Source organism: Zosterops lateralis, assembly GCF_965231275.1.
Source record: "Zosterops lateralis genome assembly, chromosome: 1".
In the NCBI taxonomy this organism is placed as follows: domain Eukaryota; kingdom Metazoa; phylum Chordata; class Aves; order Passeriformes; family Zosteropidae; genus Zosterops; species Zosterops lateralis.
In genome coordinates, this window is record NC_139762.1 from 340,949 (window position 1) to 368,328 (window position 27,380).

The window sequence follows — 27,380 nt, forward strand, 5'->3', positions numbered from 1 at the left end:
AAAAGGAACTAATCAAATTTTAAGACTTCAAGCAGTGGTTAGTCTGTGTTACTGCTTCATAAAAGTGTTCCCACATTCAATTACCTTTTCCAGTAGGAAATTGTGTTACATTCTGTGTAACGTGAGGTCCCAGTGTCTGCACCTCTCACACCCCGTGAGCTGCACTGAGCAGCCCCAGGACCAAACCTCCTCTGCAAGCACTGACACATCAGTCCTGTGCTTCTTGGTCTTTGCTGTGGTCAGCTGAGAGCCCTCATGTCCATCCACATCATAAACCAAATCATCACACCACATCAGCTTTGGGACCTCCTTTACAACTTGTTCTTAGCATTTTTATTTACAGGATAGGACACACTACGTGAGCACATGCTTTCTCAGTCTTATGTGTGTGGGTGCAAAATCATCCCCTCCTTCACTATCCCACTATTCAAACAAAGAATAAGCCTCTCCTTTTGCCAAGCACTGGGCTGAGAACTGCAAACCAATTTGGGAAGGGCAGCAGTGGGTCTGAGCATACACACAGAGCTAAAAACAAAGTGCAACTACAGGCAATGCTTATTGCTAATCCATGGGACACCAGTTTGGCAGACTCAAATGATGCTCGAGGTTCCTCAATCAACCACTGCAGAGGGGAGGCCTGTCTTAGACTTGGTGCATTTCAGATGCAACTACAACTGCAAAAATGGAACAACAGAGCTGCCCAGCTCTGCACATCATCAAAGCAATGATTCTGAGAACAAGAACTTGAGCTGTTCTGCTATGGAACACCTGAGCTGCTGGACTAATTTGGAGCAAGGTCCCAGGACAACTCCAGCACCTTCAAGTACACACTAATATTTCCTGATTTGTTTTGCAGCAACTGTTATCTTCAAACACTTGTACTGAACCCTCCTCCCCTCTGAATTACATCTTTACTTTGGTTCACTATAGAAGTTTATTGAGTGCTGTGGGACAGGATGACCAAGAATAAAGTAAAATCTCACTTTTTCCAGTGGCTAATCACAGATTAGAGAACACGGCTGCCAGGCTCATCTTTACCTGGATAAATTTGGTGTCTTTTCCCAACAGAATGCTTCCCCATGCCTTGCAGCCTCCCTGTCAAGCTTTGGGTCCCTCTTCAGCAACCACAGACACCAGAATTTCTCAACACAAAACCCATCAGTACTCTGAGCATTGGGAGAACAACACACATGCCTTCAACTGCTCCCCTGAAGTAGACAAGCTTTTCCAAAAGACCCTTGGCTTGAGGCAGGTGCCCAGCACAGGTCTTTTAAATTGGAAGTTTAAAAGGAAGTTTGGCCAATTTACATTGGAAATAGGTCCTTGTGGTGGAAAGTGTCTGAGAGCACACCTTAACCATATGGTGTGCTCTCAGGTCTGCTCCTACAGTTAGCAATTTTAACTACCAGTGACTGTCTGCACACACACAGGCGTGATGGTGGTTCTGCACGGCACAGGGGAAATGGAGGAAAAGGCAGATCAGGCTGGTTGCTCCTTCCTGCCTCAGCCCAAGCTGCTTGGACGAGGAGTGCTCTGAGCCCCAGATCACCACTGAGCCCTGCATGAGAAGCACTCCAAGCACCCAGAGAGCACCGCAGCACCCTTGGGTGCCCCCCAGGCAGACCCTTCCTACCTTCTGCTGCTGTGCTGGGGCCATCAAGCCGAGTTGTCCCTGTGCTCTTTTTCCTGCGATGCTTTTTCCTGTTGGCATGTGGTGATGGAGGCGGCTCCAGCTTTGGGCTGGCGGCGCTGGAAATGTTTGGGCTGGAGCTGAGTGAGTCGGCAGTACCGTTAGCTGGGGGACAAAAATAAGGCAGGTCATGTACAGTGGGAACAGTGACAGTCTCCTCTTCTCAGAGACACCAAAGTGTTCTGGAGCCAGCCCTGGTGCTTGGCTTGCTTGACCCACACGGCTCCGTGTGACAGGGCAGGACCTGCCCAGCTCCACAGCACGGGGCTGTCCCACACCTGCTCCAGCTCAGGGCTGGCAGCTCCTGGGGCAGTCAGGCTGGACCTGCTCTGCACTGGGATCCCTGCAGAGTGATCTCACAGGAACAGGACCCACACAGCTGGACAGGCACAGCAGCACCTCTGGAGCAGCCCCATGTCCCACCCCCAAATACATCTTCCTGGGGAAGCAGTTCCCACACAGGGCAGTGTCTCCACAGGGCTGGACAAGTGTTTTGGGAAGGGACAGGCCCAGAAGGTGGTCTTGGCCTCTCCGGGGCAGATCCAGGCCCCAGGATCTGCAGAGCCTCTGCAGAAGCATTGCCCTCCCAGCACTGCGCTGCCAGACGAGGTGACTGGGGTTGCCACACTCAGGAACCTGAGCATGATGGGCTCAATAGGCTTCCGATACGGAGCTGAAGAAGCTGCATCCCCAGCAGCAACGCACCAAATTTATCCTCAATCATACTGTTCCTTACAATTAATAGCAGAATTAGAAACAATCAGGGAGCTGCCTAATTACTGTCAATTAGAGTGCGCTAATCAAGCTCCGATCACACACACACACGCTGCCGCTGCACTCACCATTAAATGTCAAATTTCATTAGAGACCAGCAACAAAATCAAAAGCCTGACATTCAATTTCAGCAGCACACACAGCGCAGGCTTCCAATCAGCATAAAAATGCAGACTCCGGGGAAGGCAACGAGGCGCAGGAGCCCTTGCTGCACTGTTAACCCTCTCCTAAATCCACTCCTGCCTCTCCAGTGTCCACCCACCCCCAGGGCACAGACAGCAATGCCCAGGACCTCTGCCCCAGGCAGCTTGCCATCCTCTCTGCCACTGTCCCGTGTCTCCCATCAAGCCCTGACTTCCCATTCCCATGTTCTGTGTTAAAAAAGGAATCACAGCATTGCACAAGGGCAGCAGCTCCAGCAGTGGGATGGCAAGGACCTGCCAAGCCTTTCTCCCACCTCAGCCTGTCCTCTGCTCCCTTGGTTCATCCTGGTTTGGTCAGACTGGCTTTTGGGGTGGGACAAACACCAACAGTGGGGTGGAGAGAGGCACAGAGGGGCACAGGCCAGGAGCTGCCCCAGGCAGGGATTGAGGTGCAGCTGGTGGCCCCCACACACAGCTGAGAGAGGTTGCAGCATTGGAACTCTCCCAACTCTGGTTTCTCCTGCACTGGCACATACCAGTAGGGTGTTTCTGCTGCTATTTATCCATGGGGAAATAGCTCACCCTTGACAATTAAGAGAGAGAAATCTAATAAAATCAGACTCCAGTTTTCTAAATCTAAATTACTGATCCTGCTACAGGACTGTGCTTAGAGCAGGTGTGAAGCACCTTCAGCTCCCAGCCATATGTCACAGGGGACCTGAACTTTCCTGTCAGTGGCTACACACGTGGTGCCTCCATCCTCCCTCTGCTGCCCACCTGCTCACCAGGATGCTCCCTGGGCCAAATCCCACACCTCTGGCACCCTGCCCCACTCCAGGCTCAGCGAGAGGGGTCACACATTTCTGCACTCCCCCTCCTGTGGCCTGGCAGCTCCTGAGGGACCCACATCCCTGCTCTTACTGCCCCACAGCCAACACCAGAGCTGGGGACTTGCAGGGCTCCTGTGGGATGGGGGCAGGATGGCAATGGGGTGGGGATAGCACATGGAATACCCTCCCTCTGCTGGATCAGGCATTGCTCACTTTCTCCTCCCCCAGGACAACTGAACCCCTCTGACCCACCCAAGTATTTCCAGAGCCCCATCTCACCAAGGGAACCTTTCACAGGCACCCCTGGGACCTCCTGGGTGCTTCTCCAAACCAGCCAGCCTTAGGGGGGACCCTGGGACCCCACAGGTGGGCTGCAGAGCTCCTGCATAAGGGGCAGATATAGAATGTCCTGGAGCATGTTTATATGACTGTATGGCCCCATCCCATTGCTCTTCCATGTACTCTCCAGGGCACAACCAGAGCAGACAGCCTGGCCCCAGGAACTGGGATGGCACTTACAGCCTTGCTATGTGCCCAAAATCAGCTCTGAGCACAGGAAAATCCCTCACCTGCCCTGCCATGCAGAACTGCAAACACCAGCAGAGAGCTCGGACTCTGGCAGAGCTGGGGTTCAGGTGTGGTGCAGGGCAGCCTCACTCAGCTCAGCTCAGCTCCTTGATAGAGGGCTGGTTGTGCTGCTCAGCTCAGCACACCCTGACATGGAAAGTGCTGCCCACCCAACAAACTCCCCCTCCCTCATGACTGAGAATCCACTTCTGTCAGCTGTGGGGGACACAGAGCAGGGACAGAGCCCTGGGAACTGCCTGGGACCCCCAGGAAAGTGGCCCATGGTGTGCTGTGGGTCACAGATGGGCCTGTGCTGAGTCTGAGGAGCACCAGCACAGGGCTGGGACACAGCACAGTGTGGTGGGACCTGAGAGTGGGTGAACAGCCACCAACATGCAGAACAACAGAGAGCACTGAGATGACGTCTCACCCCTCCATGTCACTGGCAGGAGCAGCAGCACAGAGTCACAGAATGGTTTGGGTTGGAAGGGACCAAAGCTCACCCAGTTCCACGTCAGGGACACCTTTCCACTATCCCAAGCTGCTCCAAGCCCCATCCAACCTCACCTTGGACACTTCCAGGGATGGGGCAACCACAGCTTCTCTGGGCACCCTGTTGCCTCACCACCCTCTCAATAAAACACTTCCTTACATCTACCCTAAACCCACCCACTTTTAGTCTAAAAACATTATTCCTTTCCCTGCTACAACAGATTGTGCAGATCAGCTCCCATTTGAGTCTTCAGTAACTGTGTGTAGAAGAGGCAGATTGGTTCAGGGGCTGTGAGCATGGACAGCTCCTCCATGGACAGAACAGAGGGACAGGGGGCAGGGGACAGGGAGCAGAGGGACAGGGGGCAGGGGACAGAGGGCAGAGGGACGAGGGGCAGGACAGGGAGCAGGGGACAGGGGATAGAGGGATGGGGAGCAGAAGAACAAGGGACGGGGGACAGAGGGACGAGGAGAAGAAGGACAGGGAGCAGGGGACAGAGGACAGAGGGATGGGGGGCAGAACGACAAGGGACAGGGGACAGAGGGATGGGAGCATGGACTGGCTTGCTCTCCTGGGCCACCCAGGGAAGGGAAGGGAAGGGAAGGGAAGGGAAGGGAAGGGAAGGGAAGGGAAGGGAAGGGAAGGGAAGGGAAGGGAAGGGAAGGGAAGGGAAGGGAAGGGAAGGGAAGGGAAGGGAAGGGAAGGGAAGGGAAGGGAAGGGAAGGGAAGGGAAGGGAAGGGAAGGGAAGGGAAGGGAAGGGAAGGGAAGGGAAGGGAAGGGAAGGGAAGGGAAGGGAAGGGAAGGGAAGGGAAGGGAAGGGAAGGGAAGGGAAAGGAAGGGAAGGGAAGGGAAGGGAAGGACAACACACAGCACGGCCACACCAGCCTCCAGCTCCACAGAGGGGCTGCTGGGAGGAAGGATGAGACCTGCCAGTGGGGCAGGAGGGAACTGGGGCCCGGAGCTGCTCTCCAGAGGGCTCATGGCACAAACCCCATCAGTGCCAAGGCATGTGCCCCGCTCGGTGCTGCAGGAGGACACCGGGCCAGGTGCAGGACCCTCTCCCCGCACAGGGGACGGACAGACAGGCCCGTGTCCGGTGCCCCGAGCACAGACCGAGCCGCCCCCGTGTCCAAGGCGAGGGGCTGCCGGCGCATCCCCGCTCAGCTCCGCGCCCTTCCGCTCCCCTCGCCCGCGCTGCCCCATCAGCAGTAACAGTCTGATTAATTCGCTTCCAGCAGGGAGCTGATGGGGCCAATGATGGAGCCGCTGCATCAGGCGCGCTGAAATTGATAGTTTTTCACAGTTACAAATGAGGAGCCTCCTCAGCTGCAAATGGCGCCCGCACAGTCGGACTCCGGTAATGATCATAAAGAGGCTCCTTTAAACTGCGAAAGCCCCTGGGAGCGGGCGGGGGGGCGGCTGCCGCGCTAATGAGAACTACAAGGGGCGAGCAGGCATGGAAATGGCTCCTCCACTCTTGATGTGCATTTAACTGCTTTTTTAGTGCGGCGGCAGAGCCAGGAACGAAGGAGTGATGAATGCAGCACAAAAGCATTTATTTTCCAATTCGGCAAAGTGGCTACGTTGGGAAATGTATGAATTATTTTAATTCACTCAACTGTCCTGAAACATCACTGAGAGCGAGGGAGCGTGGGGGGAGGGGGCGGGCCGTGCTCGGTGTGTGCTCCAGGGACAGGAATCACTCCTGTTCCTGCAGCTGCCCCCAGATCTGGGAAATGGGGGTTCCAGCGAGGTGCAGGGATGGGGGAAAGGAGTGGTACCCCAGCATGGAGAGCTCAGAGCAAGTCAGAGCTGACAGCTCAGAGCCATCCTGGGCAGAGCACTGTCCCTTGCTGGAGCCTCTCCATCCTTGCAGAACTGCTTTTTCCCTGGCTGGGACATTGCCAGCTGACCCTCACTAAGGGGGACAGCCCCAAAGAGGCCCTGAGGTTGTGTCTAACACTCAACGAGCAAATCTGGACTCACAACCACAGGGCAGAGCCCAGAACTGCCCCACTGCTGAAATGAGCTCCTCTGCCTGCTGCAGCTGAGGGGAGAAGGGCCAGAAGGGCTACTCACAGGGGTTGGGGCAGCTGCCCGGGATGGCCACAGCCTCGTTCCACTGGTCTGCACTGGAGACAGAGTAGGAGCGCTGGTGCATCCCGTCCGGCTTGGAGCTGAAGCCCACGAGGTTGATGCCGCTGATGGAGCGCTCAGAGTGCAGGGAGGTGCTGCTGGTCGAGTGGGGGGCACCTGCAAGACAGGAATGAAGCGTGGGCTGATGCTGCCTGGGAGCACGGTGAGAGAAGGCAAAGCTGTCCCACACCTGCTGCCAAACTCCTCGGGGGGCTCCAAAGGAGGACGGGCTCCCCCTGACTCTCCTCTCCCAAGGGGTGCTGGTGCATCACCCAAAGGTGCTGAGTGAAGAGCCCAGCACACCTCACTTCCCAGAGGGACCCCCAGATTAGTGGGGTGCAGTGTGGCACCCCAGGATGCACAGCTGGGGATTCTGGCACAGCTTTTCCACAGCTGGAGTTCACAGTCATGATTTTCATTACAGCCTCTGGCACCTGGGCAAACCTGAACCCATCCCACAACCAGCACACCCACTTTCATCTCTCCACTTTCTCATGTGTCCCTGGCAGGAAATCCAGCCATGCTGGAGGCACTGGGAGAGAGCATGGAATCACACTGAGGGTGTCAAAGAAACAAGCAGGGGAACAGATGTCTGTAAGGTGGGGACAGCAGGTGAAATTCCTTTTCCCACTAGCTCAAAACTGCTGTGGCTGAGCCCAGGAGCCTGAACCCCCAAGAGAAAAGTGTTTCTGGGACTAAAGACTGTCACACAGGAAAAGATCACTCAGTGGTGCAAAATGGGTCAAGGGTTTCTGGATTATAGCAATACCCAAAATGTCCAGAATAGCAAACAACATGGTTCTGACAGGGAGCACACCCCCTCCCGGTCAGGCCACAGAGGAGGACACTGGCCCGAGGGACCCCACTGCACCTGCCCACCACCAGCCCTCTCCCACGCTCCCCTCAGGCCATTCTGCTCCAGCCACTGCAGAGCAGTGCTCTGGGAGCTCAGGGGTGAGAGAAGGAGCCCCGTCCCTACTCCAAAGCTCCGTCTCCTCCTTCCCTGCCCGGAGGCACAGACAGTGAGCTGGGACTCTCACTGCAGCCCACCTGGCCATGGCCCAGGGCAGGGCCACAGAGCAGCTCCAGATGCTGCACACCCAGAGCTCCAGCCCTGCAGTCATGATGAGACTGGGCTGTGAGGAACCGAGCCACTGGTCCAGTGGGACTGGTACAAGTGAGAGCCTTCCATGGAAGCAAATGAACACCTGTGGAAGCAGGTCCTCAGTGGGAGCTGCTACACCCAGGACAGCTCACCTGTCTGTGTGAAACCAGATTCACTTGGCTCTCATGGATCCCAGCATGGCTGAGGTGGAAGGGAGCTCTGGCATCACCCTGTACAGCCCAGCTCAAGCAGGGCCCCCAGAGCCAGTGGCCCTGGACTGCTTCTGATGAGTTTGGAGCATCTCTAAGGAGGGAGATGGAATAACCTCCCTAGGAATAACCTATCCCTGCTGTGCTGCACCACCCTCTACAAAGAGCAGAGCCCCACAAAATGCCATGTGAAGCCCCAGAGTTTGTACATAAATGTGTGTTTCTGTCCCCGCTGTTTCTGTGAAAACCCAAGGGATGCTATTCACATAGCCAGGGCTGCTGAGTGTCTGATGGGACAGCTCAGGAGTCCAAATACCCCCTCCAAAGGCAAGTGCTCAAAGTAGGGGTGACATGGCCACCAGCTCTGCACTCACCACCATCACCATCACCCCCACTCCTTCTCACCTTCCTCTTCCCTGTACTCATCCTGGACCAAAATGCCCTTTCCCCGCAGTGTTGTGCAGGGATCCCCTGTGAGATCCTGCCTGCCAGCAGTGCTGATGGAGAGCCCGCTGGGACACACCTGCACCCTGATCTGCCAGGACCCTGCACCCCAAACTCCTGGACCCTGGTGCCCTGCACCCTGAGCTGCCAGGACCCTGCACCCCAAACTCCTGGACCCTGGTGCCCTGCACCCTGATCTGCCAGGACCCTGCACCCCAAACTCCTGGACCCTGGTGCCCTGCACCCTGAGCTGCCAGGACCCTGCACCCGAAACTCCTGGACCCTGGTGCCCTGCACCCTGATCTGCCAGGACCCTGACCCCAAGTTGCCAGGACCTTCCTTGCAGAGCCCTGCCACACTGCCTGCCTCCAGCCTGGCTGCTGCATGTTCCCCCTCCCTCCCCTTGTTCAGCGCCACAGAAACACGTGTAAAACCATGACACTGACTTTGCCTCTAATTAGCCCTTAATTTACAAGACACACTCGGAAGGGTAATTAGCTGGCGCTCTGCTCCTGACTGCTGCATCCATCTCCTCTCTGCCTCCTCGTGGGAGGGAGCCTGCTGCTGCTGAAGCAGGGACAACGCTGTTCTCCTGGGACTGGGATGAGCTTGGTCCTGGGAATGGTGCTGCTGGGCTGGGCTGGGCTGGGCTGGGCTGGGCTGGGATGGGATGGGATGGGATGGGATGGGACGGGACGGGACGGGACGGGACGGGACGGGACGGGACGGGATGGGATGGGATGGGATGGGATAGGATGGCATGCTCAGAGCTCAGGCAGTGTCTGCCAGCACCAAGCCCCAAGAGCCCCCAGCCCTAGTTATGGCCACAGCCACAGAGCAGAGGAAGGTGAAGAAGGGAGAGCAGAAACAGAGGGCCTGGGAGAGGCCTGGGGAAAGTCCTGCAGGGCCCTAGGAAGGTCAGATCTGACCCCTGTACCCCCACCAGCCAGGCCAGGAGCCCCAGCCCACCAGGACATGCCCTTTTATCACACTTCTCAGGAGCAGCACAGACTGCCACGAATGCCAATGTTTCATTATGAAAGAAGGAACAGCTTCCATCAGCCTCTGCAGCCCCTCTAAGCTCCCTGCACCTCACTCCAGCTGCATGGAGTCACCCAGCTGTGGGGAAACTCCCTCACAGCCCAGCCACTTGCTCGCCCACAGACCTCACACTGTGCAGCTCTGGCTCCTCCAATGGAGCTGCTGGGTGGCCCCAGTAAGGCCAGAACTCTCAGGAATTTCATCCCCTTGGAAGTGACTCCTTGGCAGCTGCTGGATATGTTCCCTGTATATCGGGTAAGTGACAGGTGACATGTAAACACTACCTGCCTCTGAGCCAACACCTGCAGGAACTGAAGTTCTGAACTGAACCCCAAGTCCCTCTCCCAGTCACTATTTCCTCAGTCCCTGGAAAGAGACTCACATGGCTCTGTGATGCCTTTTCAGAACAGCCCAACTGGTGATATGGCACAGGATGGAAAATCACCTACAGCCAGAAGGGCCTTTTCCCAGGCGTGACGTGTGGCAGCCCGGATGCTTCGGTGAAACACCTGGATCAGAGCAAACTTGGAATTCTTCATTAAGGTGTGGCTGCCCAGGGAACAGGACAAAGGGGAGTTGGCCAAAAGGGCACCACTATTCGGGAAGGAGATAACCTAAAGAGTTACTTGAGGATCTTTTTAGGATCTCTTTAATATTTTCAAGAGCAATTTGGCAAAAAACCCCATAGGGTCTGGTGAAGTTTCCTGGAGACACGCTGGATGCTGCCATTAGGCCCTTACAATGTGGAGGAAACCAACTTGGGCACGGGGAATGGGCTGTGCTGAATTTTAAAGAGGCACCAGCTGGACAGCACTTCTGGGATCCCCCTGGGTTTATGGCCAGGACACGACAGGTGTTTTCTCTGGAGTGCCAAGCCCTGCTCCCCCACAGGCAGAGGGATGCTGCTGCTGAGGGACTGTCAGTGTGTGGCTCAAGATGGTGATGGAGGTGCTCCAGGATGGCTGAGGACACCCTGGCAGGGAGCAAACCCTGTTTTCTCTGGTGCTGCAGAGGCCAACAGCACAGTGCAGATTAATGCTATTGACTGTTTGCCAAAGGGTGTCCCGAGGAGCCATCAGTCACTCTGCCCCTCAACCACTTGTTGCCAACACGTCATCATTTATTCCACATAAAAACCACGATTATTGTGAGTCACCTTAGTGTACTGGCTCCCCACAGCCTGGCTGGAGCCTGCAGCTGAACATGGCTCAAAGCCCCTCCAAAAACTATGGCTACAAGCTGGACTGGAACACGACTCCAGCTAGTGGGAAACCTCCACTCCAGAAACCAACTGGTTCCTGAAGGGAGGTGAGAGCCAAGGAGCCTGGAAGAGCTGCCTGCCCATGAAAACCCTGCTGGGGAGGACATAACTCACCCCTCATGTCAATGGGCCAGCAGCTGCCATGGCAGGAAGGTGGGTGTCCTGGGGGGCTCCCGTGGCTGCTGTTCCCAGAGCCACCTGTGCCCCAGAGCTGCTCCAGAGTCAGGAGTCTGTCAGGTTGGGTTTCTAAATGAAGCAGTCTGTGCTTGTTACCTGGACATTGTTGGGTCCTTCCTCCTGAACAATTTCCAAGAGTCCAACACAGATGGGCTGGCTCCTACCAACCAGGAGCCCCAGGATGCAGATATTGTGTCATTTGAAAAACATCAACCTCTGTGTTTTCCTTGGGAGCTGCCCACCATGCTGAGCACCCACAGAGGCATGGTGGGCACGTTCTGGGGGGACAGACAGACAGACAGACAGACAGACAGACAGACAGACAGGTGTTCCTCCCAACTCTGACCACAGTGAACGTCTGTGTGGAATCACCGACCCCAACTGTGGGCACTGAGGTTTCCCAGCCCAGCTCTGCAGCAGGGCCATCAGGATCTGCCAGCTTGCACACAGCAGGAGCCATTGCCTTGCACTGGGCCTCACAGATGCTCTGACACAGGGAATCTCCCTCCTCTTTCAGTGCTGCCCTTGCAGAGCACGGTTTTGGACATCTGCACATGCTAAAGTAACTAAGTGACACCCCAGCTCCTACCAAAGCTGGCTCGTGGTGGGTACAAACCATCAAGACTGAAAACTCTGCATGGTGCCAGTGTCTCTGGGACAACTGAGAGCCTGGGCTGGCTGTGGCAGCAGGACAGGGAGGGCTGCCCACGGCACTTCCCATTCCCCAGCCAAAGCTCCAGGACACACAGGATGAGCCAATGCTTCTCCAGCCAAAACACCAATTCACCTCTGGTTTAGAGGGTGACTGACCCCTGTACAGCCTGACAGGCCCCAACAGACTGGAGAAAGCTGGGAATGAGCACCTCCATGACACTGCCCCCCAAAATCCTGCACTGAGAGCACACCACCAGCCTGGGAACTGCAGGCAGCTGCAGCTACTCTGCCTTGAGCCTGAGCTCTGCTGCACCAAGTCCCCACACCACACAGAGCCCACCCTGCCAGCTGAGGCATCCCACATCTACCCACAGAGCAGCTCCATGGCCAGGAAAGGTGAGCTGTCCAAGGAAGAGGCAGATTCCTGGAAGAGCAAAGGCAGACCTGGAGCAGGGAGTGGCCAAAGGAGCCCTCAGACTGCTCGAGCTTTGCTGTACAGCACAAAGTCACATCACAGGTCTGCCCCTCTGTCACTCCTGCCCGAACAATGACGAATCTGTCAGAAAATCTGATCCTGACTTGAATATTGCTGGTGCCAGAGAGATCACAGTGACGCTGGGTAAGTGGTTAATTGCCTTCACTGCTGAAATCTGGGCCTTATTTCTGGCCTGAATTGCCTTCCTTCTGCCACTGTCACTGGATCCTGGTACATTTTGTCTGATAAAGAGCTCTCTCACCAAATTTCTGTGCCTATACAGGTATTTACAGATGGTGTTGAAATTACCTCTTAACCTTTTCTCCAATAAGCTAAATATATTGAGCTCATCAAATCTTCCTACACGGTGATTCTGAGAGCAGTTCCTGGATTTTACAGCCTTTCCTGTCCATCGTTGTTCATTTCATCCTGTGGACATGTGAATCCATTCACCTGAGCCCTGTGGAAGTCCTCTCAACCCCAAAAATTACTTTTATCATCCACTTATGAGGAAGATCTTGACCACATCTTCTACAATTCCTGAATTAAATAATTCAGTCATGCCGATTCCAACATGTCCACATCTCCTACCTGCTGTTTAATTTGCTGCCTAATTACAGCTGGAATATGAAGAATTCATCATTCTGTGCTGAGATACATCATTTTGCCTCTTCCCAAATACCAATACAAGTGTTCACTGAACACTTTGCTTTTTTCCCTTATTAACCACTCTATTATTCCCATGCAGAAATGAAAGAATGCTGGGGTTAGGATTCATTAGTTCCTAATAAACTTGAAAGAAAAACCCCTTTCACTGTCTGTAACTCCACTGGTTCCTGTTCTGCATCCCCCTGTGCAGCCCTGGCAGTGCAGGCTCCTGTGCCAGCCAAGCTGGAAGGTGAGCTGGGACATGAGCTCCTGGTACTGAATCCATCACTTTTATTTGTACGTTATGTGGAAACTCCACGGAACATGAAATAGTTGAGGATTGGAGACTTGGTGAGATACATGAACAGTGACTGTTCTCATGACTCTCAGGTGAACAACTGCCACAGGGTGAAGCAGCTGCTCACCCAGCACTGGGCAAAGATGAGTCTTTGGCATGGAATGGTGGTGGAGGAGCCCACACTGCACACCCACACCAGGCTGCAGAGACCAAGACAGAGAGAGCACCAGAGAGGACAGGGGAGCTGCCCTGTGCTCAGCACCTGCAGCAGGAACTGAGACACAGGAGTTGAGGTTTTGCCCAGTAAAGCAGCTGTGAGAGCGATGAAAGGGAGGTTTTCCTCTGGGAGAAGGGAACAGAGGTGAAGTGACAGACTTGTGCAGATGTCCCCAAAATGGGAAGTTCTCTATGGGGTGGGCAATTTGGTGTCCCCATCAGCTGGGACACCCCTGTCCCCACAGAGAAGGAGATGGGAGGTCCTCCCCAGCAGATGTGCTGTGCTGGTGCTCTTACTTCACCAGTGACTTTGTTCCCAAATTCCTCATGCCCACCATTTGTCAAATGTTGTTGATTTCCTCCCTAGATCTGGCGGGGCAGCGTAAGGCCGCCAGGCTCCCCCGCGAGCCCCGAGCAAACGGTGACACAGCCCTTTGTGTGGCTGCAGCCACAGCCAGTCTGGGAACGCAAGGAGCTGGAACACTTCCCTCCCATGAAGGCAGGAGGGTCACTCCGAAGGCTGCCCACCATTAATCACTTGTGGGGGATGTTGGGCCGGGAGCGCTGGCACGGGGCTGAGCGGGAGCCTCCAGCTGCCTGTGCCGGGCCACACCAGAGCCACTGCCTCCAACTGGCCATGGCTTCCAGCTCCTGAGCAGCACTTACCCATTGCTTCATCATGTTGCCGTGAATTTTATCACTTTTCACGCACGCTGATACAGCTGCACAAACCACAGCAGCTCCCTCTGCCCACTCTTGCCCCTTCTCACTATCGGGACAGAGAATGAACAGTTCACATCTCCTCCCCAGCAAGACTGTGACAGATTTTTAAGCAGTACAATATTCCTTTTAACTTTCTGGTATCCAGTAAAATATTCTTTAAAAACTCCTAATTACGCTTCACTTTTTTTTTTTTTTTCCTCTGTTTAAATTCCTTCTCCCAAAAGATCCGTCACGTAATTGCTTCCAGCTTGGTGAAACTGGCTCAGATACATTTTTGCGTGCATGTGTCTGTGCATGTGTGTGTTTAATACTCTATTTCTGATCTGAATTTCACTCTGCTTGAACACCAGCACAATACAGCCAAGTTACTTTTTTGTAAGGCACTACTGCATTTAGTTTAGTGACTGGCTGAAGTGGGTAACAGCAGTGTTCTTCTTGGGAGCTGCTCTGCTGTTCAGGACTAGAATTCACAAAGTCTACGGAAGCTTTAGTGCAACTTCATAAAGTCCTTCAGTGACTCTACTACATTAATGTCATTTACTCTCCAACACATTACAAAGAATTATCTCAAAAAACCAAAGTGCTGGGAATGAGCAGCAGAAGCAGGTGAAGGAAGGATGGTGTGTGCTCTAGATGACTCTCCTGGTCTGTTACTGTGAAGAGAGATATCACTTACAGTCCCTGCAGAAACCTGGAATCACAAGCTGCAGGAAATCTGCAAGTGACACTGTCTAAAACACAACCCAGAACAGATCTGTGAGATGCCTGTGGTGGGAGATGGACACTCGTGACAGGCAGCACTGACACGGATCCCTGTTTGCATGCACAGGTGGAGCAGGAACCTGGGTCTGAGACAGAACTGCAGGAAGGAAGGAAGCAGAGCCAGGACTTTCTGGGCTTGCTGAGGAGTGTGGACCTGGACCAGCACTGCAGGGACTGATGAGGAACAGCCCCTGCCCCCAGCTCCCAAGTGCAACTGGGAAAGGCCCATCTGGGGACACTGGGATTGCTGTATTTTCCTACATAACTCCAGTTTCTAAAACCATTCACTCAGACAAGGTTTTATCCACCCCTGTCTGCTTTCTCCACCAAGAGACTGCTTGGTGTGCAGCACAATCTCCTGGGGTGCAAAAATTCAAGGGGATGGAGCAAGCCCTGGCCTCTTTGGAGAACAGGATGGCTCTGCCCCTTGCCTGCTAGTGCTGAGCTTTTCCACATTCCTCTGGGACACCTCCCTGTCCAGCAGCAGAGTGCAGACCCCAGGCAAAGGCCCTGTGTGCTGATGGCAGAGGCAGGTCCAGATGGACTCACCACTGGAGCCACTGCCTGTGGTCAGGGATGAGCTGGGGCTGTGTGACAGCAAAGATTAGGGCTTTGTGGCCTGTAACAAGTCACCCCTTGGCCCCCCTCTCCCTCCTGCAGCACGAACCTGGGTTGTATGGATGGAGAAGCTCTCAGTCCACCTTGGAGAACACTGGCCACCCCTCCAGCCCAGCCCTCCCTGGCAGCAGCAGGCAAGTTATTTACACTGAGATTTTCACAGGTGGCCACTAATTACACCCCTGTAGCTTTTCCAGGTGCCCCATGCAAGGCACCTGAGCCAGATGTTCCAGAATTCAGGATGCTGAGAGCTACAGCTGCAGCCCCCAGGCCTGGCTATCTGCCCCATGCCCACCTGGGTGCCCCACCTGGCTGCCCTGGACACCTCGGCCAGCCCTGGGCAAGGCTCTGATCACCATGGCATTGCTGCCTTGTGCTTCTCCCTCCCTGCTCCTCACCTCCTTCCCCTCTCCAAGGCCGTTTCCCTGCTCAGCCCTGCACTGCATGGCTCCTTAGTGATCTGGTAAGGAATAAGTATATCAACTCCTAGTAATTATCTCTAATTAGGGTTAGTGATTATACTGTTGTTGGGCTGGAGAAAATCAATCTCTGCTTTTCCACCGGGGAGGGCAGGTAGGGCTGGGGTGTGGAGGGAGGAAGCACCAGCAGCTCCCTTCGTGCTCCTGTCCCCTCTGTGAGCCTCTCCCTGCCTGCACAGCTCTGGAGCTGCCTGTTCCAAGAGCAGGAGCCATGTGGGAGCTGTGTCTGTCAGGTGGCTGCCAGGATAGAGCTTCACTGTGTCACTGGTCTGGACAAGGAGGGGACAGCCCACGCTGTGGGGACAGCAGAGTCAGGGCTGGTGGCACAGCAGGCACAGCACAGCCAGGCACTCTCACCCTGCTGGGCACTCCCACAGGACAGGGCTGGGCTGGGGGGCTCAGGGGAGGCACAAGGCAGTGCTGGAGCTGCAGAGGCTCCCCAAAACAGCAGCACAGAGCACAGAGATGAGGACATCCTACATCTTCTCTGGGCACGGGGCTCACACAGGGCAAACAGCTGGGCTGTGAGGGAGTTTCCCCACAGCTGGGTGACTCCAGGCAGCTGGAGTGAGGTGCAGGGAGATGGGAGGGGCTGCAGAGGCTGATGGAAGGTGTTCCTTCTTTCAAAATGAAACACTGGCTCACTCAGCAACGGGGCAGGGACCCCTCCACTAGCCCAGGGTGCTCAAAGCCCCATCCAGCCTGGCCTTGGACACTTCCAGGACAGGGCAGCCACAGCTCACGAGTGTCAGTAACTGAAAGGGCCTCAGAGACAAATATTTGCTTTGGGGACACAGGATCCAACCCACCCATCACGACAAAATCCCCAGAACTACTGTTCAGGTGACTTATATTGAGCCTTGCCCAAATCAGCCTCTAACAACGTGTTCCTCCTGTTCTGACTGCCTGGGGCAGACTGAGCTCTGAATGACAGGAATGGTGAAAAAGGGCTAAAAAATGGCCAAATTCTTGACAGAGAAAAGGCACTTCTTGGGCTCCAAACTGGGGGCACAGAATTAGCAGATGCTTTGGACACTTTCGGCTTCACCTTCTCTTTGCCTCGGTATTCCTTCTTTAGAAAGAAATAACAGCTGAGATAATCAGGTTATAATGCCTGGAAATCTGAAATTCATCCTAACTGAATATCTGAAATATCCTAGGAAATAAAACCTTGAGCTGACCCAGCACACTCTTGGTCCTCCAGCCTTCTGTCCAGGACTAGAACCAGAATCCAGACAGAATCCACCAAGGATTTCTGGTCCTGTCCTGCCTCGTGCCATCCCACTGGCTGCAGCCGCACTCCTCCTCTTCCCACTGAGTCCTGATAATTTTTAGCTTCCACTCAATGCAAAACTTTAAACCAACAGCTCAAGCCTCACATTTGGATTCATCCTCCACCTTCAGACATGCAGATAAACATTGGTAAGAGGTTACTGTATGACTGTAATGGTGAATGTATAATATTTATAATATACATATGAATTTGCCGTATTTTTATACATGATTCATGATGCAAAATATTAATTACAGATAAGTTTTAGTAAATCTCTCATCTCAGCTTCATCTTCAGATTACAAACAATCCTTTAACATATTATTGGGAAGGGCAGCATTCCCACACAGAGGAATAGACAGATCCTCACCCTCTTCCTTTCAGCTCAGCATCCCCATGTCCGAGTTACTGAATCCCAGACTGGTTTGGGTCAGAAGTGACCTCAGAGATCATCCAATCCCAGCCCCTGGCCCTTGGCTGAACAGCAGTGACTAACATTGGACTTTTACAGCCAGGCTCTACAGAAAGCCAAATGAGCGAGCTGAAATCACAGCTGGAGGAGGAAGGGAGGGATGGGGGGCACGTCCCCACAGCTGGCACAGAACCAGCTGTGCACGGGCACTACCCCCACCCCGGTCCCAAGCAGCACCTCAGGCTGAGGGGGAGGCACTGAGGGCCCTGCTCTGGCTTTCACTCTGCTGCCCAGCTCACAGGGACCACGATAAAGAGCAGACAGGATCCTGCCTCCGAGCAGAACACACCGAAACGACACGTGGCAGCCGTGGAGCCACTCACTGTGCCTGGAACGGAGCAGACATGGGACTGTGGGCAAATCCCAGGAACAGCAAAGACCATCCAGCTTTCCCTGCAAAGTCTGGAGCATGAGTGTAACTTGGGATGCTCCTGGACACATGGCAGGGCAGGGTGACACCAGCTGCTGGTGAGGGGGAAGCAAAACCAACTTTGTTTCAGAAGTCAGAACTGAGCTTTCCCTCCTGAGTCCCCAATTTCCGTTCTTCTGTAGGTGATTAATGACCCTGCTCTGACCCGAAGAATCCGTTGTGCAGCCACAACCAGGAGAAAGGCAGGAGATGATCCACCAGCCTCCTGTCTGCCATGACCTGCACCACCCTGCTCTCACTGCTCTTCTTCCCTCAATGTCATTGTCCCCCACGGCGAGCAGCGGTGTGCCAGGGAAACAGGTTTTCCCTTTTCTTTGTTAATTCTTCCCTCATTACATTTGAAATTCCACAATCAGTGTGCACTGTAATTGTCGAATTTGATGCTAATGATTAATGAATTAAACATGGATCCATCAATTAGTCCTCGGAGAATAATTCTGCATAAAGCAGCGGATAATGTAATTACAGTAACAAAGATAATGAGATGTTAACATCGACGGAGCCCGACGTGACATGATCACAGCAGGCTCAGCAACCCCGGCCTGGGGGAGCCAATCCCTCACTCTGCAGAGGCAGAGCATCGGGGGGCACGGGCCTGGCAGGGGGGCTCTGCCACCGCGGTGCTCCCCGGCACCAGCGCCGCGCTCTGCACCCGCCTGCCTTCTGCAAATGCTCCTGGCCACCCGCCCCGGAGCCACAACAGAGCTGTGAGGCATGAACCCAGCCACCATCCCGAGCTGCCTGGAGACCCAGCACCATCCCCTGCCATCCCAACGTTTGGAGTGGCTGAGGCCAGCACAGGATCCCTCCCACCACCCCAGCTGGCACAGAGGCCCAGGGACGGGCATGCTGCCACACTCTGGGCACCAACAGCTCCCTGGCCTGTGCTGTGGGGCCAGGAGTCAGTGCCAGCACACAGAACTCGGCCCAGGGACAGCTGGACCCTCCTCACCTCAGAGCGAACAGGAGCATCCACCAAGCTCTGCATCCCAAGCAGCATCTCCCAGCACCACCCGCTCAGGAAAGGGCTCTCCCTGGAGGAGATGCAGGAGTGACACTGCAGAAGCAGGAGGAGGACGAGGACTCACACTGGCACTGGGCCCTACACATGTCAGACCATGCAGACTGTTCCTCGGGCTGAAAGGAACTGACCAGCAGCAGCCTCCACCCAAAACTCTCCAGAGGTCAAGCTCACAACTCTGTGCTGACTCCTGCTCAGCCTCCCTGGCACTGAGGACGTGGCTGCTCTCCTGCACCACTCAGCAGCACATCCCACAGGACACTCATGGTCCTCAGCAAGCTGGAGAATTCCCCACGAGCCCCCCAGAGTGGAGCAGAACCTTCCCCTTTAGCCTGCTCTCTCCACTCTTGTGCTCTGGCTCCCCCACGTTTGTTTCCTTCAGTCCCATCCCTGTCTGCTGCTGGGAACACCTCCAATTGCTGCCTGCAACCACGAACATCTCAGCATTGCTGCAGCCTCTTCCCTCACTTCACCTCCCACTCCAAGGTAGGCTTCCTAGTGCTCAGCTCTTGACATCCCCTGCCATCCCTGAGCTGCAGTGCAGGGCCAGCTGGTGTGCTCTGTGCATGGCCGTGGTACGTGTCTGTACAAACCTGCACAGGTGTCACAACCACAGGTCCAGTGTGGCGGTGGTTTGATGAGCACTGATGGTTATCCTTTGCTGATATGTTATGTGTTAATGTTGAATAGTTCATGCCTTGTTACCCCTTATTCTTCCTATTCTTAAGACCAAATGGCAGTTACCCATTCAATCTTGTTGTTTACATGGCACCTGCTCCTGCCAGTCAACCAGAGACCTCTCCCAGTGTCTGGAAACTTCTAAGAAGAGTCCTGGGTGATTGGTTGGAGCCAGGGTTTCCCCCTCCTACAAGTTAAATTATGTACCCTGAATTCCTGTCATTGGTGCCCATGCTCTGCTGTCCCACGTGTTCTTTTTCCCCCTTTAAAAACCGAACCCTTCAGGCGCTCGAGGTCTCTCCGTCTCTCCTGCTCTCCATCTCTCAATCCTGGAGCCTCGGCCCTGGGGTTGGAATAAAACCTCAGTTGCTGTTTCATCGGAGAGTCCCGTCTCTCATTTCATCTGCGCCTCAGCAGTGGCTCTGTTTCACTGACTCAAAGACCCCCAAGGTGTGGCGGTGCCAGGGCTGGCCGGAGCCAGCAACACCGGGAAAACCACAGCAGTGTGGTCTTAAGAATAGGAAGAATAAGGGGTAACAAGGCATGAACTATTCAACTTAAACACATAACATATTAGCAAAGGATAACCATCAGCGCTCATCAACCCACCGCCACAGTCCAGCACCTCCCTGTCCAGCTCCCTTTGCCAACACTCTGGAGCAGGTCCCTACAAACCTCTGGGAAGCAAGAACCCAGGGCTCAGCTGGGCTGAGGCTATGCTCTTGTCCTGACACTGTCTCTTGTGCCACCATCTTTCCTCCCTCACTCAAGTCCCTTTTCATCCCATTTGCACTTTGATACGAGCTGCCCTTGTTCCTCGAGCCAGAAACGTGTGATGCAGCACAGCACAAGGTTGGTGAACATGATGAACCAAAGCAAGGATGCACCTGGGGAGCCGTGAGGGAGAGGGCAAGAGAAGTGACATTCCAGCAGGAAGAGGAGCAGAGCAGCAGGGATTTATTTGAAGGAGACACCTGACCCAGCAGTGCCACACCTCTGGTGAATACCTGCCTTCAGGCCATAGCACCGTGAGCTCTGGCAGACAATCTGATCATCCCTTTCCTGCCCTCTCCAGCCCAACCACTGTAGTCCCACCCCCTGCCCTTGGATGGCACCTTCTGCCAGACCAGGCTGCTCCAAGACTTGTCCAAACTGGCCCTGGACACTCCCAGCAACGGGGCAGCCACAGATTCTCTGATCAATCAGTGCCAGGACCTCACCACCCTCACATGGAAGAACTTCCTAATATCCAATCTAAACCTCTGCTCCTTCAGTGTAACATCATTCCCCCTTGCCCTGCCACTCCAGAGCCTTGTCCAAGCTCCCTCTCCAGCTTTAGACACTGGCAGGGCTCTAAGATCTTCCCCGGAGTCTTTCCTTCTCCAGGTTAACACCTTCAGCTCTCTCAGCCTATCTCTGCAGGAGAGGGCTCCAGCCCTTGGAGCATCTCCATGGCCTCCTCTGGACAACAGGAACTCATCCAACCCAAAATAAAACCAAGCTTAATTACAAGAAAAGTTGCCCTCTTGAATGGTTTAAATACTGGGGCACAACCATGACTGAGTTCAGAGCTCCCAATGATTTCACAAACACAAGTCCCTTCCTCATTCCTACTGTATTTAGCTTGAAGTTGTCTATACCTGCTTTGGAGTTATCCTGAGTCCTCACCAGAGCACTGCATCCACGTATTTCATCCACATGCAGGGAAAGGTGGGATTTTTTTTTTTTTCTTCTTCTCCCCTCTATGTCTGTGGTCTTTCCTCACCCCAGGTAAGGACTGTGTGTGCAGTGGACATCAGCCAGTGAACTCACTTACCTTTGCAGGGTTCAAATCACAGGGGAACCACAGACACTTGCTCTGAACTCTAACCGTGGGAAATGTGGTTTTGCCCAGAAACTCCTGGGACAAGACAGCAAATCCTTCACGTTGCCAAAGTTTGTGTCCTCTGAAGATTAACTTGTGACTGGCAAAGAACTGCAAACTTTGAAGTGCTTCCTCTCCAGTTCCCAAAATACGTGTCAGATGAGAGATGCCCAGTGGATGCAGCAACAGTCTCATTTATAGTCCCAAAGGTGGAAGAACTGTGAGGTCAATGCTAATTTGAAGCCAGGCAGATCCTCCATCAACCCTAAACCCAGCCCCAGGCACTGCACAGAGATAAGAGCCCATCACCTCAGAGGGTCTGTGTCCCATCAGTGCACTTGGTGACTGCATCCACTGCTACTGGGCTTGGAGGCATCAGAGAGAAATAAAAAAATTCCTCAGAAAGGCCTTTACTGATTGTGTACCAGAAGAAAAAAACCTTTCTGACACTGCAGACACACCTGAGCCAAGACAGGACACACAATATGTGCTTAAAGCTGCTGTCCTAGGACTGAGCCCTGTGTGGACACAGCCACCCTGGGCAGCCCACACACTGCTCAAGGGGCCAGGGCAGACAGCCAAGAGGAGACCCCAAAGCCACAGACCCTGTATGGCAACTACCACAGGCTCCTACCCCTGCACACACACGCCCAGCAACACCCTCAAGCTGGACTAAAGCACATCTCTTGTGAACAGAAAATTGGTCTCATTCTAAAGGCTCAGGCACTGCTCTCCAGATAAACTATTCCAACATTAATTTCCCCCCTGCTAGGAAACTGCATCTCCTCTCCGGTGTAAACTGCTCTAACCTCAGCTCCCACACCTGAGCCTGCTCCAGCTCTGTGGCCCAGACTGAAGGGTCTGGGCACAGTGATCAGTAATCCAGGTACATCCCAACCTGCTCCTGTGAGCCCAACAGGACCGAGAGGACTGCTGGAAGTAGGATATGTGGTCAAGTGAGCAGCTGGTTTGACATTAGAATAAGCTCCTCTGTGGTTTGAATCCTTCCCCCAGCGCTGATACCTCTGCCAAGTCAGAGCTCAGACAAGGCACCTCTGACATGCAGGCAGAGAAGTGTCCCTGTCCAGAACCAGGAACTGTCCCCACACTGGGGCACGCCGAGTGTGGGTTGTGATGGTGGTGACAGAGTGTCAGTGTGGAGTGGAGAGCCAAGGCAAGGAACAGGCAGAGCTGCACAGCCTTGGTCAGAACAGATAGTTTGTCCACAGATGATTTCTGACTTGACAAAAACAGCAGTTTGGGTTTGGGAGGGGTGGTGATGTCCTCCTTGGCACCATGTGAGCAGTGATGTTACTGTGCCCCATTCCCTGTCTGTGTGTGTGTGTGTGAAGCCAAGGACTCCAGCAGCTCCTGACACTCACCTCAGCTGCCTCCCACCTCCCCCCAGCCCAGGACAGCATCTGACTGTGGGCAGAGCTGGGGCACAGAGCAGGAATAAACAAGATGGGGATGTGTCACCCAAGCTCATCCTCAGTGGCAGTACTGGATTTGGAAGGATTTCTGTGATTAGCAGAACCATCAGAACTCCCTCAGCATCCCAAACAAAGCCTTTTCCTGTGCACCAGGTTATGGAAACAGCTGCCAGCAGCTGGCTGGGAAAAAGGCAGGTGGAAATTTCCCACCCTGGACAAGGACACCAGCCCCAAGGATGCAGTAAAGGCTCTGGGAAATGTGGGCAGGAAGGCCCCAAGCTCAGCAGTTCCCCCAGGCAGGGTGAGAACCTCCCATGGCAGCAGCAGCAGCAAGGAGGAGCACGGCAGAAACTCTGTGAGAGGAGGAGTGTGACAGGAACTCTGTGAGAGGCCAGAGGGGCAGCCAGCCTCCCAGTCTCACCTCACCACACTCTGGGGCAACTCTTCAATGTGCACAGAGTGATGACCCCAAACCAGACCTTCACCATTTCTCCAGGGGAAAGTGAGAAGGAAATAGGGTCCCAAAACCAGAAAGAAACAGAATACAACTTGTCAGGAACCAAGAGCCTTGGGAATTCCTTTGGTTTAAGGAGCAGCAGCTTCCACCACGCTCACCAGCCTCAACACTCTCCTCTGGGTGAGGAAACTCCTCAGGGGTTCACACTGCCAGTTAAATCCTTTGACATTCTTCTCTCCTGGTCACCAACCAGCACAAAATCCTATGAGCGGCTTACCTGGGCCCTGCACAGAAACGCCAACACCCACCAAAGGGACTCCCCAAGGCTGGTGAAAGCAAGACACTTCAGAAAGGGCTCTGCTCTCAGCTCAGCAAAGCTGACGCGTTGTGGAGGGATGGCTGCTGGCTCTGTGGCACCCACACAGCTCCTACCTGTGCCTCCTGCCAGCTGCGAGCTGCTCCTCTCCTTGGCCAGCCCGTTGGCCTTGGGGCTGGCGCTGGGCGCTGCCGCCGTCGTGGCCCTGGGGAGCCGCTTGCCCGGCACCTTCACCGTCGTCCTCAGCAGATCGATCTCCTTCCCGTGCACGTTCTGCATGTAGTCCTGGGGCAGAGGCAGAAGGGAGGAGGATCAGCCCTGCCCCAGCCAAACACAGCTCCCCCATGCTCAGAATCAGCACTAAGCCCTGTAGGATGCCAGGACGAGCCCATTTGGGAAAGCTTGGCCGGGGGTCAGAGATCAGATGGGGCCAAAGGGCACAGAGGTGGCCAGGATTTCCTCCTCCCTATCATCCTTTGTTTAATCTTAGCTCTCAACTGCAACAGCTAATGATATAACATAATATAACATGCTATGATATGACATGATATGGTATGATATGATATGATATGATACGATACGATATAATTACAGCATAAGCAATGGGATGCCTAAAAATTCCCTCTCAGGTCACAGCTGGGCTAAGAGAAACCCAAACCAACAGAACTCAGGTAACTCCCTGGCTCATTCATTTGCAGAGCCTCCTATTACTCAAAACTTGGTGCTTCCACCATTTCTTGGTGGACAATGCATTATCCAACCAAAACCCCATGTGCAGACTGTAACTGTCACTTTGCCCTGTCTTCCAAGAGTATCAGCTTCCAGTATCTCAGCTTTCAGTCAGAATGAGGGTGCAAACTCCAAATCTCTCCTGAGCATTGTGTCCCCTCCTGTGTCTCCCACCCCTCCCTGCTCTGTGGGGCACTGTGGTTCTTCCCCAGCCCTCTCTGATGAGACCAGCTCCTCCTTGGGCTTGTGCCCTCAGAAGGGGAAGACCCAGCCTATGCTACAGAAGGGAACTGCTGGTGAGATCCCAAGGGAGGAGGGACCAACACTGGAGCTCAAGGCTCTGGGAGGAACAGGGAGATGGGGACACCACCCTGGGCTCCTGTGCTGCCATCAGGAGAGGAGCCACAGCTACCCAGAGAGAGCTTGTGGCTGCTGCAGGGGCTTGGGTTTACTTCAGTTCACAAGGAGGTCACCAGAAATATTAACTTGGGGATGGTCCCTATCCGCTTCCACATCCAAGGAAATAAAAACATGAACAAGCTCAGTTTAAGAGCAACAATCCTCCCATCCTGGACCCAAAAGCAGGTGACAGGGGCTGCACAGGCCCTGTGCTCTCAGGCAGCTATTTGCAAGGGTCATGGTCTCCCAAAAGCACCTTCACACCTTGGTCTGAACTCCTCTGTTTCCACTGACCCCCATGCAGGCACCCTGCCCTCACAGCACTGCCCAGACATGGGGCAGCACATCCTCCCACGCTCCCAGGGCTGGGGAGCCCGGCCTCAAACCTTGGCACTCCCCACGCAGGGCCCTGGGTGGCTCTGACACCACCAGCCGAAGCCAACACCACCCCGAGCTGCTCCCAGCTGGGTGTGGACCCGGTGACAGCCCTGGGCAGGGACCCTCGGAGGGGCTGGAGGATTTTCCCTCACTCAGCACAACTGCGGCGGTCGCCGGCTGCCTGCCGGAGCGAGCGGTCACTGCCGCTCAGCTTTTATTACCTACCATAAAACAGCAATTTCTTCCCAAGCCTCCTCGCTAATTACCCAGCCAGTTCTCTCATTTCATTTTATTACTGGAATTAACAACGAGTTCAAAGCGTGGAAAGCTATTAAGATGTGTGATTAAGCCACATTCAATTAGTTTCTACAAACAATTTAATTGATGTTGCAGATAGAATTAACAGAAGGTGATTGTGTGAATGGCTCCACTGGCTGCAAAATGGGAGCTGCTTCCCTGGCTCTGTGCGGCGCGGCCGGCGAGCCTGGGCTCAGCCACGCACCTTCCCGGCAGCAGAATTCTCTCCAAGGCTTTGGGGAAGTGATGGGAAACTGCACCAGGCTCTTCGCACAACTTCTTCTTTTCCTGTCACTGAGCACACTCACAGAAAGGTAGAAATATAGATGCACCAAGGAAAGTCCTGCTGAACCCAGGGATGAGGTCCCCAGCACTCCTGCCTCCGTTTCTAGGCATCCTGCTTGTCCCTGAAACCACCAACTGCTCGGGTGCAGAGGCACCTCAGGGCAGGAACCCACCAACTGCCCCACAGCTCCTGAGCATGAGCCTGGGCTGGTGGTCAAGGCAGATTTGATTCAAACAGGAAAGCAATTCCAGGGCCAGCTCACCAGCACACATTTTGCCAACCTGTGACTGCAAACCCAGAGTTTATGCCTGACTCCTGTTGAGGAAATTTTAAAGTTGGGCTGGAGGTACCACAATGCAGATCCAGAAATGGGCTGAGTGATGAACTCTCAAAAGCAGAGCAAAAGATGCAGAGCTCCACCAGGAAGCTTTGGTGGGTAAAATCAGCATTGCCAGAGCCAGAGCCAGGCCCTGACCTCCATCCAATGGGGCACAGACACATCCTGGCCAGATGTGTACTGGAAAAGAAAGAAATTAGGGTGGCAGATCTCTGAGGTCCCAAAACCCACCCCAGAAGGGACAGGGAGAGAGAGTAACAGAGATGGAAGAGAAGACAAGCCAGGAACTGCCCTGACTCACACCAAGGAACAGCCACTGGGAACACAAAAGAGCACAAAAATGCTCTGGGGCATTGATCATCCTGATGGACAAGGAAAACCTTCTTCCTGCAAGGTTCAGCCTGCCCTCAGGGACCCCTCTACTGCATCCAGAACTCTGCCATCCCCCAGACACATGGCAGCACATGGAGGGAAGAAGCTGGGACTTCCCACGCCATGGTAGGAACTGGATGCTGCACATGCCCTTGGCTGATGCTCTGTGGTTTGTTGTAGCCCACAGCTCCCCTCACCCTGTGCCAGCCAGCCTGGGATCTGCTGCCACAATGAAGTGGTAGAAGGGTACTGCCCATCCTCGGGAGAAGGTTTGTTCCATCCCTAACTGTGCTCTGCTTGTGTCATCCTGTGAAAAGACACGGGAGCTCTGCCTTGGGCCACAGAGTACAAATCCATCCCAGCACCTCCTGAGTCCTGAGTCACTCTAAAAGATGGGGAAGAGCAGATACAATGGGAGATCCTCCTCTGGGACTACCTCCTCCTCCTGCTTGTCCCTGCACCTACCCCTTCCAAGCAGGTGGTACACCAGGTGCAAAGGGAAAGGGAGGCAGAGAGGCTTTGCAGATCCCACCAGCATGCTGCCAAACCTGCAGTACACAGTGTGTCCTGGGTTGCAGTGTAGGATGTACACAAAGTATTTATTCTATCACCATCTTCCTGAACTGTTGAAACCGGGTGGGCTAGTGTTTTCCCAAGCCCTCTGCCTCTTCTGCTCATGGCCCATTAACGCCTTTGGGGTGTTTTCTGCTAATGACTTTTGGGGTGTCTTCTGCTAATGACCCATGAGTCACAGGTAACTCCCTCCAGGGGTTATCTCTGTTAATGGGCCATCAAGGACCCACTTCACACTCCTCATCCCATTGGGAGATGCTCTGCCCAGAGGGAGGAGCCAAGCATTCCCACCTGGATATAAGCTGGGATTTGGGACAGTGCA

General features: G+C 54.2%; 1 protein-coding gene across 1 annotated transcript in view; it reads right to left on the reverse strand.

Moving 5' to 3' along the window:
• Nucleotides 1–27,380, reverse strand: part of AGAP3 (ArfGAP with GTPase domain, ankyrin repeat and PH domain 3) — a gene marked incomplete at both ends in the record, with an annotated part of 118,125 nt that overhangs the window by 12,130 nt on the left and 78,615 nt on the right. Inside the window, 3 exons of the mRNA XM_083878824.1 lie at nt 1,634–1,795; nt 6,578–6,751; nt 23,804–23,972. Coding sequence (XP_083734950.1) covers nt 1,634–1,795; nt 6,578–6,751; nt 23,804–23,972 — 505 coding nt within the window. The remainder of the gene's footprint in view (nt 1–1,633; nt 1,796–6,577; nt 6,752–23,803; nt 23,973–27,380) is intronic.